Source organism: Oncorhynchus tshawytscha, linkage group LG11 (genome assembly GCF_018296145.1).
Source record: "Oncorhynchus tshawytscha isolate Ot180627B linkage group LG11, Otsh_v2.0, whole genome shotgun sequence".
NCBI classification, from domain to species: Eukaryota; Metazoa; Chordata; class Actinopteri; order Salmoniformes; family Salmonidae; genus Oncorhynchus; species Oncorhynchus tshawytscha.
The window spans coordinates 53,863,958-53,884,711 of record NC_056439.1 but is presented as its reverse complement, the minus strand read 5'-3'; the positions used below and the strand labels follow the sequence as shown (position 1 = coordinate 53,884,711).

Below are 20,754 nucleotides of genomic sequence, written 5' to 3'. Positions count from 1 at the left end.
TTTATCTCCAGTATGGCATCTCTAATCTGATTGTCCTTATCTCCAGTATGGCATCTCTAATCTGATTGTCCTTATCTCCAGTATGGCATCTCTAATCTGAATGTCCTTATCTCCAGTATGTCATCTCTAATCTGATTGTCTTTATCTCCAGTATGTCATCTCTAATCTGATTGGCATCTCTAATCTGATCGTTCTTATCTCCAGTATGTCATCTCTAATCTGATTGGCATCTCTAATCTGATTGTTCTTATCTCCAGTATGTCATCTCTAATCTGATTGGCAGCTCTAATCTGATTGGCAGCTCTAATCTGATTGCCTTTATCTCCAGTATGGCATCTCTAATCTGATTGTTCTTAACTCCAGTATGTCATCTCTAATCTGATTGGCATCTCTGATCTGATTGTTCTTATCTCCAGTATATCATCTCTAATCTGATTGTCTTTATCTCCAGTATGGCATATCTAATCTGATTGCTTTTATCTCCAATGTCACAGTCTTTAGCTGCTTGTCTAAGACGAGTAACACATTTCTGTCTCAGCAGTTTTCTGTGTCAGTTGATACAAAGTCTGTCTGTGTTCACCTGTGGCACGAAGCATGCATTTAACACAGCCACAGCCCGGCCGTAATCCGTTGGTTCTCCGGTGTCGGCGAACAAAATGTCTTGCACATCTGTCCCAGCATGATGTAGAAGCAAAGCTCTCCTCTGTTGTTATGCAACCGCATCAACGTCACCAAATGGTATTCATCCACCCGGTCCAGCGTCATCAACCACCCGGTTCGGTGTCACCAACCACCCGGTCCAGCGTCGTCATCCACCCGGTCCAGCGTCATCAACCACCCGGTTCGGTGTCATCAACCACCCGGTCCAGTGTCATCAACCACCCGGGCCAGCGTCATCAACCACCCGGTTCAGCGTCATCAACCACCCGGTCCAGCGTCATAAACCACCCGGTCCAGCGTCATCAACCACCCGGTCCAGCGTCATCAACCACCCGGTCCAGCATCATGAACCACCCGGGCCAGCGTCATCAACCACCCGATCCAGCGTCATAAACCACCCGGTCCAGCGTCATCAACCACCCGGTCCAGCGTCATAAACCACCCGGTCCAGCGTCATAAACCACCCGGTCCAGCGTCATCAACCACCCGGTCCAGCATAATCAACCACCCGGTCCAGCGTCATCAACCACCCGGTCCAGCGTCATCAACCACCCGGTCCAGGGTAATCAACCACCCGGTCCAGCGTCATAAACCACCCGGTCCTGCGGCATCAACCACCCGGTCCAGCGTCATCAACCACCCGGTCTAGCATGGACCACCCGGTCTAGCATGGACCACCCGGTCCAGCGTCATCAACCACCCGGTCCAGCATGGACCACCCGGTCCAGCGTCATCAACCACCCGGTCCAGCATGGACCACCCGGTCCAGCGTCATCAACCACCCGGTCCAGCATGGACCTAGCGTAGCAGGCTCACTGTTAGCAGTCAAACGTTGGCACATTGTTTTCCCATCTTGATGAAACTAACTTTTCAGATTTAATTAACTATCGTTTTCAAAACGTTATCCTCGTCAACATAGTTCGATCTTATATGTACAACTTGTGCTAAGTTAAGATATTATACTGAATTAAATGAACCAGACTCGGAGGTAAACGTCAACTTGTTTTTACTCCATCACTGTCCAAGTAACAAGCCCCGTATTCACATATCAGTACGCCTTTACTGGCGTGGTGACGTCATATATCAGTACGTCACAACAATACACAACCATGTTAATTAGCATTTTTTAATATGAGAGTAAATAGAGCCCCGAATATAGTGATAAATGCCACCTTGTCCGAGGGAGATTTTACAGGTTATCAAAACATCACGACAGGGTAAGCCTAGACTAAACACAGTCCTTATTTTCAAGCGTTTCTAAAAAAAATCCCCCATTGGAAAAATGAATGGTGGAAAAACAATTGGAACCAAATCCCCTTGTTTGACCACTAGGTTTTATGGGTATTATGACACCTCCACTGTGGAGATCTAACGTCTTCATCATAACACCCCCCAAAAAAAAACGGTGAAGGTACAAGCCTGTGTACACATAGGAGCTACCTTGAAAAAACGTCAAATCAAAAGGTCCGTCCAACTGATTCGTCGCCAGCTCTCATCAATCTGAGACGTGTGGTCACCCTATTATAAACCTATTCATATATATATATAATTGTTAAACCCTGGTATTAACGAAGCTGTTATTAAACATCATAACACATTATTACACTATAATAATCTGACACCGCTCAACTCAAATAGCCCATACCGTAATGCTATAATAACAGTAGCGGGTGTGAGCCACTAATCTCTCGTGGACAGATTCTCATGAACAGGAAATAACAAACTTTCGCGAAATAAATTGTGTTCTGAGGTAACCAAGATTAGAGGGCCACTGGTTTGTAAAAACGAGAATTACTCATTAAAAGTGTGTCCTGCACATTCATTCTGAGAAGAAGGATCTTAAAATCTACAAACGTTAATTAACAGTTATTTTTACAACCTGAAATTATAGCCTCACAATATTTCTCCCCGGTTGAGTTCTGTACATTGGCACACTGTAATCACCAGCGCGCAGATCCCGGGCACGATGGGGTTAGCCCGAGTGACGCACACAGAGGTTTTAACACCGACTGGACTCTTTCTCCTCTTTTCAATTTCAACTGGAAAGAGAAAGGAAAAGGGTCTTGCAGCTTGATAACCTCATCAGAACAGGAGTTGGGCACAGGGGTTAATAACTAAAACCCTCCCCGGCAGAGAGACACGAAGCCAGCAGGTAATATTAGAACCGCAGCTGCGGAGGTACTACAACACAGTGAAACCGCGCAGCTCGGATTCATCAGGTATTTTGGATAGTTGAAGGGACGCAGAAACGCACAAAGGGTAAGTTCTGACAACTTTTATTAGGATTTCTGGCATTTTGTCTTTAGTAAGAATAGTTTCGTGGGAAATTTCTGGAAAGCCGACATTCTTTCGCACAATATTAAGTGTTTACAGGAGTTACTTTTCACATATTTCTGATTTGTAGGCTACCAGCTACTAATAGACTATTCATTTCTACTTTTAATTAACGTATACTACATTCAGTTCAGCCAAAGTCATTTAACTTTTTTTTCCTCAACATAGTCTTAATGTTTTGCAGAGCAGAACAGAGCGTACCCTCTCCGGTTGGAGAATATAATGCATCTCTACTGGGCAAAAAAACCGTATTAAATCAACTTTTCCCCCCACGTAATTTTAACAAAAGATCAATGTGATTACGTTGAATCAACGTGTAAAACTGATTAGATTAGCAAAAAGTCATCAACATAAGGACATTTAGCTTTTAACCTAAATCTCATGACATGGTGAATACATTTTTTTTAAATCAACTTGGAATTGATATTAGTTGACAACTAAAAGCAAATGTCTGTTCCCAGTGGGTCCTGCCTGATCAGCCTGTGATGTCATATGGAGTTGTAGGCTAGTGACACAGGTGGTGTAAAGTACTTCAGTAAAAAATACTTTAAAGTACTACTTAAGTAGTTTTTGGGGGTATCTGTACTTTACTATTTACTTTTACTCCACTACATTCCTTAAAGAAAATAATGGACACAAATACTTCATTTGTAAATGAATGTCTGAGTGTTGGAGCCACTGACTTTCTGTAAATACAATAAAAACAAGAAAGTCCTGGCATCTGGTTCGCTTAATTATAAGGAATTTAAAATTATTTATGCTTTTATTTTTGAGACTTAAGTACATGTAAAACCAAATACTTTTTGACTTTTTACTCAAGTAATATTTTACTGGGTGACTTTCATTTTTACTTGAGTCATTTTCTATTAAGGCAGCTTTACTTTTACTCAGGTATGATAATTGAGTACTTTTTCCATCACTGAGGGACATCCTCTTTTGTCACCTTCCATGACCCCTGTCTACCGTCAAGGCGCCCCGCCAACTCAGGATAGACCGAGTTTACTTATTGCTGTTTTTTTTCCCCCTAACAGGGTTTGAGGTTGTGAGACTATGGGAGTCACTTTATTTCACTCCAAATGATTCCCTGTTATTCTATTCTACTATTTTCTATTAAATGAATAGTTACGTGTTGAGAATACCCACAAACACACATTAACGTTACGCTTTATTCTGTTAGCACAACATTGAATAAATAAGTTATTATTAAAATATGCATAACTTTATTGATGGGCCATTCCTTCACAATGTGTGCTCAGTGTATTATACAGTGTGTGCACGTGTGTTTGTGTGTGTGCACGTGTGTTTGTGTGCGTGCACGTGTGTTTGTGTGCGTGCACGTGTGTTTGTGTGCGTGCACGTGTGTTTGTGTGTGTGCACGTGTGTTTGTTTGTGTATTCAGTAGGTGTGTGTGCACGTGTGTTTGTGTGCGTGCACATGTGTTTGTTTGTGTATTCAGTAGGTGTGTGTGCACGTGTGTTTGTTTGTGTATTCAGTAGGTGTGTGTGCATGTGTGTTTGTGTGCGTGCACGTGTGTTTGTTTGTGTATTCAGTAGGTGTGTGTGCATGTGTGTTTGTGTGTGTATTCAGTAGGTGTGCGTGCATGTGTGTTTGTGTGCACACGTGTGTTTGTACATGTGGTCAAGGAATGGGACTCTTGAGTGCAAAGAGTTTTTTTTGCTGACCAGTCTATTGACGGTGTTAGTGAGAGTTGAATCCTGTGACTGGGGCTCTGTCCTGACCCCCTAACTCTGACAGTTCCGGTAATAAGTTGAGGACAATAGGCTCATAGAGCCACTGACTCCATTAACAACCTTCAAGTGAGTGCAATTACGGACAGTCAGATCAGTCCAGACCAGAGTGTCCACTGCCTGCTGGGCTGCCTTGCCCCCCCTCGTTCAGGGAACCATAGTAAAACATTCTCCTATGTTCTCAGAACAGAACACCTCCCTTCTCAGAACAGAACACCTCCCTTCTCAGAACAGAACACCTCCGTTCTCAGAACAGAACACCTCCGTTCTCAGAACAGAACACCTCCCTTCTCAGAACAGAACACCTCCCTTCTCAGAACAGAACACCTCCGTTCTCAGAACAGAACACCTCCGTTCTCAGAACAGAACACCTCCGTTCAGAACAGAACACCTCCGTTCTCAGAACAGAACACCTCCCTTCTCAGAACAGAACACCTCCCTTCTCAGAACAGAACACCTCCCTTCTCAGAACAGAACACCTCCCTTCTCAGAACAGAACACCTCCCTTCTCAGAACAGAACACCTCCCTTCTCAGAACAGAACACCTCTGTTCAGAACAGAACACCTCCCTTCTCAGAACAGAACACCTCCCTTCTCAGAACAGAACACCTCCCTTCTCAGAACAGAACACCTCTGTTCAGAACAGAACACCTCCGTTCTCAGAACAGAACACCTCCGTTCTCAGAACAGAACACCTCCGTTCTCAGAACAGCACACCTCCATTCTCAGAACAGAACACCTCCCTTCTCAGAACAGAACACCTCCGTTCTCAGAACAGAACACCTCCCTTCTCAGAACAGAACACCTCTGTTCAGAACAGAACACCTTCGTTCTCAGAACAGAACACCTCCCTTCTCAGAACAGAACACCTCCCTTCTCAGAACAGAACACCTCCGTTCTCAGAACAGAACACCTCCCTTCTCAGAACAGAACACCTCTGTTCAGAACAGAACACCTTCGTTCTCAGAACAGAACACCTCCGTTCTCAGAACAGAACACCTCCGTTCTCAGAACAGAACACCTCCGTTCTCAGAACAGAACACCTCCGTTCTCAGAACAGAACACCTCCGTTCTCAGAACAGAACACCTCCCTTCTCAGAACAGAACACCTCTGTTCAGAACAGAACACCTCCGTTCTCAGAACAGAACACCTCCGTTCTCAGAACAGAACACCTCCCTTCTCAGAACAGAACACCTCCGTTCTCAGAACAGAACATCTCCCTTCTCAGAACAGAACACCTCCCTTCTCAGAACAGAACACCTCCGTTCTCAGAACAGAACACCTCCCTTCTCAGAACAGAACACCTCTGTTCAGAACAGAACACCTTCGTTCTCAGAACAGAACACCTCCGTTCTCAGAACAGAACACCTCCGTTCTCAGAACAGAACACCTCCGTTCTCAGAACAGAACACCTCCCTTCTCAGAACAGAACACCTCCGTTCTCAGAACAGAACACCTCCGTTCTCAGAACAGAACACCTCCGTTCTCAGAACGGAACACCTCCGTTCAGAACAGAACACCTCCGTTCTCAGAACAGAACACCTCCCTTCTCAGAACAGAACACCTCCCTTCTCAGAACAGAACACCTCCCTTCTCAGAACAGAACACCTCCGTTCTCAGAACAGAACACCTCCCTTCTCAGAACAGAACACCTCTGTTCAGAACAGAACACCTCCCTTCTCAGAACAGAACACCTCCGTTCTCAGAACAGAACACCTCCCTTCAGAACAGAACACCTCCGTTCTCAGAACAGAACACCTCCCTTCTCAGAACAGAACACCTCCCTTCTCAGAACAGAACACCTCCGTTCTCAGAACAGAACACCTCCCTTCTCAGAACAGAACACCTCCGTTCTCAGAACAGAACACCTCCGTTCTCAGAACACCTCCGTTCTCAGAACAGAACACCTCCGTTCTCAGAACAGAACACCTCCCTTCTCAGAACAGAACACCTCCGTTCTCAGAACAGAACACCTCCGTTCTCAGAACAGAACACCTCCCTTCTCAGAACAGAACACCTCTGTTCAGAACAGAACACCTCCGTTCTCAGAACAGAACCCCTCCGTTCTCAGAACAGAACACCTCCCTTCTCAGAACAGAACACCTCTGTTCAGAACAGAACACCTCCCTTCTCAGAACAGAACACCTCCGTTCTCAGAACAGAACACCTCCATTCTCAGAACAGAACACCTCCGTTCTCAGAACAGAACACCTCCCTTCTCAGAACAGAACACCTCCCTTCTCAGAACAGAACACCTCCCTTCTCAGAACAGAACACCTCCGTTCAGAACAGAACTCTCCCTTCTCAGAACAGAACACCTCCCTTCTCAGAACAGAACACCTCCGTTCAGAGAACAGAACACCTCCCTTCTCAGAACAGAACACCTCCGTTCAGAGAACAGAACACCTCCGTTCTCAGAACAGAACACCTCCGTTCAGAACAGAACACCTCCCTTCTCAGAACAGAACACCTCCCTTCTCAGAACAGAACACCTCCGTTCTCAGAACAGAACACCTCTGTTCAGAACAGAACACGTCCCTTCTCAGAACAGAACACCTCCGTTCTCAGAACAGAACACCTCCGTTCTCAGAACAGAACACCTCCGTTCAGAACAGAACACGTCCCTTCTCAGAACAGAACACCTCCGTTCTCAGAACAGAACACCTCCGTTCTCAGAACAGAACACCTCCGTTCTCAGAACAGAACACCTCCGTTCTCAGAGTGTTGAGAAAAAAAACAAACGTAGAAAAAACGTAGACAAATGAATAATAATTATTTATGTTTTGTGATTTTTTTTAATAACACCATTAACTTAAACATCTCACAAGACACATAGGATTTGAAAATCACTTTATAATAATGATTGTAGAACTACTAGAAGCTAACACTTTTATCATAACGTTCGGTAAATAAACCATTTATAAAGGCATTTTACAAAAACATCTTCCCACCATTTACGAATCATTGCTCTCACATTTTGTAAATGTAAGTAAACATAGTTATTATAATCGCCTTTATCAGACTAACTGGTTTTGTCGTCCCCATCAGTGAAAGAGGAAGATGCTGTGGTGTCTGGTTGCTGTGCAGCTGTTCTTGGTGCCAGCTCTCCTGGTAAGCAGACATGATGTCCATATGAATAGTGTTGCATTACGTTGTTATTGTATTCAGTGAAGACAAATTGTTACGTGGGGGAAAAAGCAGTCTGGCACAGGTAACACATCCAACCTACACTACATTATCAAAAGTATGTGGACAACCGTTGCTGACAGGTGTATCAAATCGAGCACACCACCATGCAATCTCCATAGACAAACAGTAGCTGTAGAATGGCCCCATACTGAAGAGCTCAGTGACTTTCAACGTGGTACTGTCATAGGATGTCACCTTTCTATCAAGACAGCCACCCCTGCTTCACCAGCCTCCCCTGCTTCACCAGACTGCCCCCGGTCAAGTGTAAGTGCTGTTATTGTGAAGTGGAAATGTCTAGGAGCAACAACGGCTCAGCCGTGAAGTGGTAGACCACACAAGCTCACAGAACGGGAACGCCGAGTGCTGTAGTGTATAGCGCTTAGAAAACGTCTGTCCTCGGTTGCAACACTCACTACTGAGTTCCAAACTGCCTCTGGAAGCAACATCAGCACGAGAACTGTTGGTCGGGAGCTTTATGAAATGGGTTTCCATGGCTGAGCAGCTGCACACAAGCCTAAGATCACCATGCGCAATGCCAAGCGTTGGCTGGAGTGGTGTAAAGCTCGCTGCTATTGGACTCAAGGAGCAGTTGAAACGCATTCTCTGGAGTGATGAATCACACTTCACCATCTGGCAGTCCTACGGACTTATCTGGGCCCTTTTCTGTTCAGCATGACAGTGTCCCCTTGCAGAAAGAGAGGTCAATGGTTTGTAGAAATTGGTGTGGAAGAACTGGACTGGCTTGCACAGAACCTTGACCTCAACCCCATCGAACACCTTTGGGATGAATTGGAACGCTGATTGCATGCCAGGCCTAATCGCCCAACATCAGTCCCTGACCTCACTAATGCACATGTGGCTGAATGGAAGCAAGTCCCCCCACAACAATGTTCCAACATCTAGTGGAAAGCCTTCCCAGAAGAGTGGAGGCTGTTATAGCAGCAATGTTCCAACATCTAGTGGAAAGCCTTCCCAGAAGAGTGGAGGCTGTTATAGCAGGAATGTTCCAACATCTAGTGGAAAGCCTTCCCAGAAGAGTGGAGGCTGTTATAGCAGCAATGTTCCAACATCTAGTGGAAAGCCTTCCCAGAAGAGTGGAGGCTGTTATAGCAGCAATGTTCCAACATCTAGTGGAAAGCCTTCCCAGAAGAGTGGAGGCTGTTATAGCAGCAATGTTCCAACATCTAGTGGAAAGCCTTCCCAGAAGAGTGGAGGCTGTTATAGCAGCAATGTTCCAACATCTAGTGGAAAGCCTTCCCAGAAGAGTGGAGGCTGTTATAGCAGCAATGTTCCAACATCTAGTGGAAAGCCTTCCCAGAAGAGTGGAGGCTGTTATAGCAGCAATGTTCCTACATCTAGTGGAAATCCTTCCTAGAAGAGTGGAGGCTGTTATAGCAGCAAAGGGGGACCAACTCCAGATTAACACCAATGATTTTGGAACCAGATGTTGGACGAGCAGGTGTCCACATCCTTTTGGCCATGTAGTGTATGTGTTACAGTACTGTGTTATATAGGTCCCCACAGAGACCACACAGTAAACTTGTAGACACTAGCTGTACAATACTTAGGATGTCTGCTAAACATGTATTATTATAGGTGACAGGACAGTGGTGGCAGGACAGTGGTGACAGGACAGTGGTGACAGGATAGTGGTGACAGGACAGTGGTGACAGGACAGTGGTGACAGGACAGTGGTGGCAGGACAGTGGTGGCAGGACAGTGGTGACAGGACAGTGGTGACAGGATAGTGGTGACAGGACAGTGGTGACAGGACAGTGGTGACAGGATAGTGGTGACAGCATAGTGGTGAGGTAGATGGCAGGACAGTGGTGAGGTAGATGACAGGATAGTGGTGACAGGATAGTGGTGACAGGACAGTGGTGACAGGATAGTGGTGACAGGACAGTGGTGACAGGACAGTGGTGACAGGATAGTGGTGACAGGATAATGGTGACAGGACAGTGGTGGCAGGACAGTGGTGACAGGCGAGTGGTGACAGCATAGTGGTGAGGTAGATGGCAGGACAATGGTGACAGGATAGTGGTGAGGTAGATGGCAGGACAGTGGTGAGGTAGATGACAGGATAGTGGTGACAGGATAGTGGTGAGATAGATGACAGGATAGTGGTGAGGTAGATGACAGGATAGTGGTGAGGTAGATGACAGGATAGTGGTGAGGTAGATGACAGGACAGTGGTGACAGGATAGTGGTGAGGTAGATGACAGGATAGTGGTGACAGGATAGTGGTGAGGTAGATGACAGGACAGTGGTGACAGGATAGTGGTGAGGTAGATGACAGGATAGTGGTTACAGGACAGTGGTGACAGGACAGTGGTGACAGGACAGTGGTGACAGGATAGTGGTGACAGGACAGTGGTGACAGGATAGTGGTGACAGGACAGTGGTGACAGGATAGTGGTGACAGGATAGTAGTGAGGTAGATGACAAGATAGTGGTGAGGTAGATGACAGGACAGTGGTGACAGGATAGTGGTGACAGGATAGTGGTGACAGGATAGTGGTGACAGGATAGTGGTGAGGTGGATAGTGGTGACAGGACAGTGGTGGCAGGACAGTGGTGGCAGGATAGTGGTGACAGGATAGTGGTGAGGTAGGTGACAGGATAATGGTGACAGGACAGTGGTGGCAGGACAGTGGTGACAGGACAGTGGTGCCAGGACAGTGGTGACAGGACAGTGGTGACAGGATAGTGGTGACAGGATAGTGGTGACAGGACAGTGGTGGCAGGACAGTGGTGACAGGATAGTGGTGACAGGATAGTGGTGACAGGACAGTGGTGACAGGACAGTGGTGACAGGACAGTGGTGACAGGACAGTAGTGACAGCATAGTGGTGAGGTAGATGGCAGGACAGTGGTGACAGGATAGTGGTGAGGTAGATGGCAGGACAGTGGTGAGGTAGATGACAGGATAGTGGTGAGGTAGATGGCAGGACAGTGGTGACAGGATAGTGGTGAGGTAGATGGCAGGACAGTGGTGAGGTAGATGGCAGGATAGTGGTGACAGGACAGTGGTGACAGGACAGTGGTGACAGGACAGTGGTGACAGGACAGTGGTGACAGGACAGTGGTGACAGGATAGTGGTGACAGGACAGTGGTGACAGGATAGTGGTGACAGCATAGTGGTGAGGTAGATGGCAAGACAGTGGTGACAGGATAGTGGTGAGGTAGATGGCAGGACAGTGGTGAGGTAGATGACAGGATAGTGGTGAGGGAGATGACAGGATAGTGGTGACAGGACAGTGGTGACAGGACCGTGGTGACAGGACAGTGGTGACAGGATAGTGGTGACAGGACCGTGGTGACAGGACCGTGGTGGCAGGATAGTGGTGACAGGATAGTGGTGACAGGATAGTGGTGACAGGATAGTGGTGAGGTAGATGGCAGGACAGTGGTGACAGGATAGTGGTGAGGTAGATGGTAGGACAGTGGTGAGGTAGATGACAGGATAGTGGTGACAGGATAGTGGTGACAGGACAGTGGTGACAGGACAGTGGTGACAGGACAGTGGTGACAGGACAGTGGTGGCAGGACAGTGGTGAAAGGATAGTGGTGACAGGATAGTGGTGACAGGACAGTGGTGACAGGACAGTGGTGACAGGACAGTGGTGACAGGACAGTGGTGACAGGACAGTGGTGACAGGATAGTGGTGACAGGACAGTGGTGACAGGCGAGAAATGACAGCATAGTGGTGAGGTAGATGGCAGGACAATGGTGACAGGATAGTGGTGAGATAGATGGCAGGACAGTGGTGACAGGATAGTGGTGAGGTAGATGACAGGATAGTGGTGAGGTAGATGACAGGATAGTGGTGACAGGATAGTGGTGAGATAGATGACAGGATAGTGGTGAGGTAGATGACAGGATAGTGGTGAGGTAGATGACTGGACAGTGGTGACAGGATAGTGGTGAGGTAGATGACAGGATAGTGGTGACAGGATAGTGGTGAGGTAGATGACAGGATAGTGGTGACAGGACAGTGGTGACAGGACAGTGGTGACAGGATAGTGGTGACAGGATAGTGGTGACAGGATAGTGGTGAGATAGATGACAGGATAGTGGTGAGGTAGATGACAGGATAGTGGTGAGGTAGATGACAGGATAGTGGTGAGGTAGATGACAGGATAGTGGTGAGGTAGATGACAGGATAGTGGTGAGGTAGATGACAGGATAGTGGTGACAGGATAGTGGTGAGGTAGATGACAGGATAGTTGTGACAGGACAGTGGTGACAGGACAGTGGTGACAGGATAGTGGTGGCAGGATAGTGGTGACAGGACAGTGGTGACAGGATAGTGGTGACAGGATAGTGGTGACAGGATAGTGGTGAGGTAGATGACAGGACAGTGGTGACAGGATAGTGGTGAGGTAGATGGTAGGACAGTGGTGAGGTAGATGACAGGATAGTGGTGACAGGATAGTGGTGACAGGATAGTGGTGACAGGACAGTGGTGGCAGGACAGTGGTGAAAGGATAGTGGTGACAGGATAGTGGTGACAGGATAGTGGTGACAGGACAGTGGTGACAGGACAGTGGTGGCAGACAGTGGTGACAGGACTGTGGTGGCAGGATAGTGGTGACAGGATAGTGGTTGCAGGACAGTGGTGACAGGACTGTGGTGGCAGGATAGTGGTGACAGGATAGTGGTGACAGGACAGTGGTGACAGGACAGTGGTGACAGGATAGTGGTGAGGTAGGTGACAGGATAATGGTGACAGGATAGTGGTGACAGGACAGTGGTGACAGGACAGTGGTGACAGGATAGTGGTGACAGGATAGTGGTGACAGGATAGTGGTGACAGCATAGTGGTGAGGTAGATGGCAGGACAGTGGTGAGGAGATGACAGGATAGTGGTGACAGGACAGTGGTGACAGGACAGTGGTGACAGGACAGTGGTGACAGGATAGTGGTGGCAGGATAGTGGTGACAGGACAGTGGTGACAGGATAGTGGTGACAGGATAGTGGTGACAGGATAGTGGTGAGGTAGATGGCAGGACAGTGGTGACAGGATAGTGGTGAGGTAGATGGTAGGACAGTGGTGAGGTAGATGACAGGATAGTGGTGACAGGATAGTGGTGAGGTAGATGACAGGATAGTGGTGACAGGACAGTGGTGACAGGACAGTGGTGACAGGATAGTGGTGACAGGATAGTGGTGACAGGACAGTGGTGACAGGATAGTGGTGACAGGACAGTGGTGACAGGATAGTGGTGACAGGATAGTAGTGAGGTAGATGACAAGATAGTGGTGAGGTAGATGACAGGACAGTGGTGACAGGATAGTGGTGACAGGATAGTGGTGACAGGATAGTGGTGACAGGATAGTGGTGAGGTGGATGACAGTATAGTGGTGAGGTAGATGACAGGACAGTGGTGAGGTAGATGACAGGACAGTGGTGAGAGAGGTGACAGGGGGGTATATGGGATCTGGAGTCAGAAGCTTTTACCACTACACCAGAGTCCGGCACATGGCAACCTAGTCCTATAGAGCCCTATGGCCTCTTGTCAAAAGTAGTACACTATATAAGGAATAGGGTACCATTTAAAGTAGTGCACTATATAGGGAATAGGGTACCATTTAAAGTAGTGAACTATATATGGAATAGGGTACCTTTTAAAGTAGTGCACTACATAGGGAATAGGGTACCATTTAAAGTAGTGCACTATATAGGGAATAGGGTACCTTTTAAAGTAGTGCACTATATAGGGAATAGGGTACCTTTTGAAGTAGTGAACTATAATAGGGAATAGGGTACCTTTTGAAGTAGTGAACTATAATAGGGAATAGGGTACCTTTTGAGACTCCGACCACTATGTGTTGTTTTAAATGTCCAGCTGCCTAGTGGGGACCACTGGGAGGAATGGAGTCCCTATGGAGAATGTAGCAGGAGCTGTGGCAGTGGGGTTACCATGAGAACCAGGAGATGTGTTACCCAGAGGTAAGAGATTGGTTCTTTCTTTCTTTCTTTCTTTCTTTCTTTCTTTGTTGGACGTGACTCTACTCTTTCACTATAGTCTTTCCAACAGAGCTTAGCTGTGTTTTACAAGGACCAAAATGTTTAGCTTGACAGAAAGTCACATAGTGAGATTGTCAATGTTATATAGAACACCCTGGAGTTATGGATGTGGTTATGATGATATCAGGTTATATAGAACACCCTGGAGTTATGGATGTGGTTATGATGATATCAGGTTATATAGAACACCCTGGAGTTATGGATGTGGTTATGATGATATCAGGTTATATAGAACACCCAGGAGTTATGGATGTGGTTATGATGATATCAGGTTATATAGAACACCCTGGAGTTATGGATGTGGTTATGATGATATCAGGTTATATACAACACCCTTGAGTTACGGATGTGGTTATGATGAATACATCAGGTTATATAGAACACCCAGCAGTTATGGATGTGGTTATGATGATATCAGGTTATATACAACACCCAGGAGTTATGGATGTGGTTATGATGATATCAGGTTATATAGAACACCCTGGAGTTATGGATGTGGTTATGATGATATCAGGTTATATACAACCCCCTGGAGTTATGGATGTGGTTATGATGATATCAGGTTATATACAACACCCAGGAGTTATGGATGTGGTTATGATGATATCAGGTTATATAGAACACCCTGGAGTTATGGATGTGGTTATGATGATATCAGGTTAAATATAATCATCATCACAGTAGTTGTCGAGGGTGCAGCAAGTCAGCACATCAGGAGTAAATGTCAGTTGGCTTTTCATAGCCGGTCATTAAGATCTCTACCACTCCTGCTGTCTCTAGAGAGTTGTAAACAGCAGGTCTGGGACAGGTAGCACGTCCGGTGAACAGGTCAGAATTCCATAGCCGCAGGCAGAACAGTTGAAACTGGAGCAGCAGCACGGCCAGGTGGACTGGGGACAGCAAGGAGTCATCATCATGCCAGGAAGTCCTGAGGCATGGTCCTAGGGCTCAGGTCCTCCAAGAGAGAGAAAGAAAGAGAGAAAGCTAGAATTAGAGAGAGCATACTTAAATTCACACAGGACACCGGATAAGACAGGAGAAGTACTCCAGATATAACAAACTGACCCTAGCCCCCCGACACAAACTACTGCGGCATAAATACTGGAGGCTGAGAAAGGAGGGGTCAGGAGACACTGTGGCCTCATCCGATGATACCCTCGGACAGGGCCAAACAGGAAGGATATAACCCCACCCACTTTTCCAAAGCACAGCCCCCACACCACTAGAGGGATATCTTCAACCACCAACTTACCATCCTGAGACAAGGCAGAGTATAGCCCACAAAGATCTCCACCACGGCACAACCCAAGGGGGGGGCGCCAATTCAGACAGGAAGATCACATCAGTGACTCAACCCACTCAAGTGATGCACCCCTCCTAGGGACGGCATGAAAGAGCACCAGTAAGCCAGTGACTCAGCCCCTGTAATAGGGTTAGAGGCAGAGAATCCCCGTGGAAAAAGGGGAACCGGCCAGGCAGAGACAGCAAGGGCGGTTCGTTGCTCCAGTGCCTTTCCATTCACCTTCACACTCCTGGGCCAGACTACACTCAATTATATGAGCCACGGAAGAGATGAGTCTTCAGTAAAGACTTAAAGATTGAGACCGAGTCTCCGTCTCTCACATGGGTAGGCAGACCATTCCATAAAAATGGAGCTCTATAGGAGAAAGCCCTGCCTCCAGCTGTTTGCTTAGAAATTCTAGGGACAATTAGGAGGCCTGCGTCTTGTGACCGTAGCGTATGTGTAGGTATGTACGGCAGGACAAAATCAGAGCGATAGGTGGGAGCATGCCCATGTAATGCTTTGTAGGTTAGCAGTAAAACCTTGAAATCAGCCCTTGCCTTGACAGGAAGCCAGTGTAGGGAGGCTAGCACTGGAGTAATATGATCAAATTTCTTGGTTCTATATGGTTCTATAATACACCCTGGAGTTATGGATGTGGTTATGATGATATCAGGTTATATAGAACACCCAGGAGTTATGGATGTGGTTATGGTGATATCAGGTTATATACAACACCCAGGAGTTATGGATGTGGTTAAGATGATATCAGGTTATATACAACACCCAGGAGTTATGGATGTGGTTATGATGATATCAGGTTATATAGAACACCCAGGAGTTATGGATGTGGTTATGATGATATCAGGTTATATACAACACCCAGGAGTTATGGATGTGGTTAAGATGATATCAGGTTATATACAACACCCAGGAGTTATGGATGTGGTTATGATGATATCAGGTTATATAGAACACCCAGGAGTTATGGATGTGGTTATGATGATATCAGGTTATATACAACACCCAGGAGTTATGGATGTGGTTATGATGATATCAGGTTATGTACAACACCCAGGAGTTATGGATGTGGTTATGATGATATCAGGTTATATAGAACACCCAGGAGTTATGGATGTGGTTATGATGATATCAGGTTATGTACAACACCCAGGAGTTATGGATGTGGTTATGATGATATCAGGTTATATAGAACACCCAGGAGTTATGGATGTGGTTATGATGATATCAGGTTATGTACAACACCCAGGAGTTATGGATGTGGTTATGATGATATCAGGTTATATAGAACACCCAGGAGTTATGGATGTGGTTATGATGATATCAGGTTATATACAACACCCAGGAGTTATGGATGTGGTTATGATGATATCAGGTTATATAGAACACCCAGGAGTTATGGATGTGGTTATGATTGTACTGTGTCCAGGCAAGATTGTAGGGAGTGGCACTTTAACTTTGAATAGGATCTCTATCTTTTAAGTTGGGTGTTGTCTTGTGTTCTCATGTGGTTGTGGCTTGTTGTGATGGAGTATTGACGATGACTATGATGGTCTATAACCCATATGATTATGTGAGTAAGCTGGTTAGAGAGAGAGGAGGGATAGAGAGAGGAAGGATAGAGAGAGGAGGGATAGAGAGAGGAGGGATAGAGAGAGGAGGGATAGAGAGAGGAGGGATAGAGAGAGGAGGGATAGAGAGAGGAGGGATAGAGAGGAGGGATATAGAGAGGAGGGATAGAGAGAGGAGGGATAGAGAGAGGAGGGATAGAGAGAGGAGGGATAGAGAGAGGAGGGATAGAGAGGAGGGATAGAGAGAGGAGGGATAGAGAGAGGAGGGATAGAGAGAGGAGGGATAGAGAGAGGAGGGATAGAGAGAGGAGGGATAGAGAGAGGAGGGATAGAGAGAGGAGGGATAGAGAGAGGAGGGATAGAGAGGAGGGATAGAGAGAGGAGGGATAGAGAGGAGGGAGAGAAAGGAGGATAGAGAGAGGAAGGATAGAGAGAGGAGGGATAGAGAGAGGAGGGATAGAGAGAGGAGGGATAGAGAGGAGGGATATAGAGAGGAGGGATAGAGAGAGGAGGGATAGAGAGAGGAGGGATAGAGAGAGGAGGGATAGAGAGAGGAGGGATAGAGAGGAGGGATATAGAGAGGAGGGATATAGAGAGGAGGGATAGAGAGAGGAGGGATAGAGAGAGGAGGGATAGAGAGAGGAGGGATAGAGAGGAGGGATATAGAGAGGAGGGATAGAGAGAGGAGGGATAGAGAGAGGAGGGATAGAGAGAGGAGGGATAGAGAGGAGGGATATAGAGAGGAGGGATAGAGAGAGGAGGGATAGAGAGAGGAGGGATAGAGAGAGGAGGGATAGAGAGAGGAGGATAGAGAGAGGAGGGATAGAGAGGAGGGATAGAGAGAGGAAGGATAGAGAGAGGAGGGATAGAGAGAGGAGGGATAGAGAGAGGAAGGATAGAGAGAGGAGGGATAGAGAGAGGAGGGATAGAGAGAGGAAGGATAGAGAGAGGAGGGATAGAGAGAGGAGGGATAGAGAGAGGAGGGATAGAGAGAGGAGGGATAGAGAGGAGGGATAGAGAGAGGAGGGATAGAGAGAGGAGGGAGAGAGAGAAGGGATAGAGAGAGGAAGGATAGAGAGAGGAGGGATAGAGAGAGGAGGGATAGAGAGAGGAGGGATAGAGAGAGGAGGGATAGAGAGAGGAGGGATAGAGAGAGGAGGGATAGAGAGAGGAGGGATAGAGAGGAGGGATAGAGAGAGGAGGGATAGAGAGAGGAGGGATAGAGAGAGGAGGGATAGAGAGAGGAAGGATAGAGAGAGGAGGGATAGAGAGAGGAGGGATAGAGAGAGGAGGGATAGAGAGAGGAGGGATAGAGAGAGGAGGGATAGAGAGAGGAGGGATAGAGAGAGGAAGGATAGAGAGAGGAAGGATAGAGAGAGGAGGGATAGAGAGAGGAGGGATAGAGAGAGGAGGGATAGAGAGAGGAGGGATAGAGAGGAGGGATAGAGAGAGGAGGGATAGAGACAGAGGTCATATCCAGCCTGTCCTGCCAGCTTGGTACATTGTATCTATCTCAGAGTTGTATCCATAAATCATAGAGCTGGAATCCAGCCTGCATGTTCCTTCTTGTACCTCGTTGTAATGTGATCTCAGTGTACCGTATGAAGAGAGGGGAAACTGAAGTACAGTATGTGCTTCCCCCCCCAAAAAGACTTCAACCAATTGGATGAGGAGCTGCATCCTCAAGGGGTCATTGGGGTCATTGACAACACAAACCCTTCCCGAGGTGCTTGGTTGTAAATGAGGGACTTTATCCTTAATCACTCTTTTCAGCTGTGATCTGTGCTGCCCAAAAGACAGAGATAAACTAACTGTTCATGATGGGATTGCAAGCCTTCGTTAGTCAGCAGCTCTCCATTTGAGTCCCAAATAGAACCCTATTCAGATTCAGGTGAGTCCCAAATAGAACCCTATTCAGATTGAGTCTGAGTCCCAAATAGAACCCTATTCAGATTGAGTCTGAGTCCCAAATAGAACCCTATTCAGATTGAGTCTGAGTCCCAAATAGAACCCTATTCAGATTGAGACTGAGTCCCAAATGGAACTCTATTCAGATTGAGTCTCAGTCCCAAATGGAACCCTATTCAGATTCAGGGTGAGTCCCAAATAGAACCCTATTCAGATTGAGATTGAGTCCCAAATGGAACTCTATTCAGATTGAGTCTGAGTCCCAAATAGAACCCTATTCAGATTGAGTCTGAGTCCCAAATAGAACCCCATTCAGATTGAGTCTGAGTCCCAAATAGAACCCTATTCAGATTGAGACTGAGTCCCAAATAGAACCCTATTCAGATTGATTTTGAGTCCCAAATAGAACTCTATTCAGATTGAGACTGAGTCCCAAATAGAACCCTATTCTCTACATACTGTATTACTTTTGACACTGTATCTATGGGCCCTAGTGAAAAGTAGAGCACTACATAGGGAATAGGATGGCATTTGGAATGTAACCTGAGTGATGGCAGGGATGGGTCAGGAATGAGTGTTGTGTTAAAGGAACAACCTCAAAGCTGAAAGTGCTTTTACAGGGCTTGACCTGCGGGTTCTGGGCTGAGGGCTGGACCTGCAGGTTCTGGGCTGAGGGCTGGGCCTGCGGGTTCTGGGCTGAGGGCTGGACCTGCGGGTTCTGGGCTGAGGGCTGGACCTGCGGGTTCTGGGCTGAGGGCTGGGCCTGCGGGTTCTGGGTTGGACCTGCGGGTTCTGGGCTGAGGGCTGGGCCTGCGGGTTCTGGGCTGAGGGCTGGACCTGCGGGTTCTGGGCTGAGGGCTGGACCTGCGGGTTCTGGGCTGAGGGCTGGACCTGCGGGTTCTGGGCTGAGGACTGGGCCTGCGGGTTCTGGGCTGAGGGCTGGGCCTGTGGGTTCTGGGCTGAGGGCTGGGCCTGCGGGTTCTGGGCTGAGGGCTGGGCCTGCGGGTTCTGGGCTGAGGGCTGGACCTGCGGGTTCTGGTCTGAGGGCTGGGCCTGTGGGTTCTGGGCTGAGGGCTGGGCCTGTGGGTTCTGGGCTGAGGGCTGGACCTGCGGGTTCTGGGCTGAGGGCTGGGCCTGCGGGTTCTGGGCTGAGGGCTGGGCCTGCGGGTTCTGGGCTGAGGGCTGGGCCTGCGGGTTCTGGGCTGAGGGCTGGGCCTGCGGGTTCTGGGCTGAGGGCTGGGCCTGCGGGTTCTGGGCTGAGGGCTGGGCCTACGGGTTCTGGGCTGAGGGCTGGGCCTGCAGGTTCTGGTCTGAGGGCTGGGCCTGCGGGTTCTGGGCTGAGACAAACAGAGACAGCTACCTAGACGTGCTGAAGCACAGCTCACTGATGTCGTGGTTCATTTCACATGTAGGTTCTTGTATTTTGAATGATTTATTTTGGAACAGCAAAATGATTGTCTATCGACAAAGACATAGAAATTTCACAACACAGACACTACATGACCAAAAGTATGTGGACACCTGCTCGTCCAACATCTCATTCCAAATTCACGGGCATTAATATGGAGTTGGTCCCCCTTTTGCTGCTATAACAGCCTCCACTCTTCTGGGAAGGCTTCCCACTAGATGTTGGAACATTGCTGCTATAACAGCCTCCACTCTTCTGGGAAGACTTTCCACTAGATGTTGGAACATTGCTGCTATAACAGCCTCCACTCTTCTGGGAAGGCTTTCCACTAGATGTTGGAACATTGCTGCTATAACAGCCTCCACTCTTCTGGGAAGGCTTTCCACTAGATGTTGGAACATTGCTGCTATAACAGCCTCCACTCTTCTGGGAAGGCTTTCCACTAGATGTTGGAACATTGCTGCTATAACAGCCTCCACTCTTCTGGGAAGACTTTCCACTAGACGTTGGAACATTGCTGCTATAACAGCCTCCACTCTTCTGGGAAGGCTTTCCACTAGATGTTGGAACATTGCTGCTATAACAGCCTCCACTC

At 47.4% G+C, this 20,754-nt stretch overlaps 1 protein-coding gene across 3 annotated transcripts in view; it reads left to right on the top strand.

The window, feature by feature from the left end:
* The first annotated feature begins 2,572 nt into the window (after positions 1-2,572).
* paplna (papilin a, proteoglycan-like sulfated glycoprotein) overlaps positions 2,573-20,754 on the top strand; it is a 96,429-nt gene continuing 78,247 nt past the window's right edge. The window contains exons 1-3 of one of the 3 annotated variants that reach the window (XM_042330361.1): positions 2,573-2,919; positions 7,792-7,854; positions 13,788-13,891. In XM_042330361.1, coding sequence (XP_042186295.1) covers positions 7,804-7,854; positions 13,788-13,891 — 155 coding nt within the window. In that variant the 5' untranslated portion in view covers positions 2,573-2,919; positions 7,792-7,803. The remainder of the gene's footprint in view (positions 2,920-7,791; positions 7,855-13,787; positions 13,892-20,754) is intronic. The other 2 variants (XM_042330359.1, XM_042330360.1) reach the window with 2 other exon arrangements.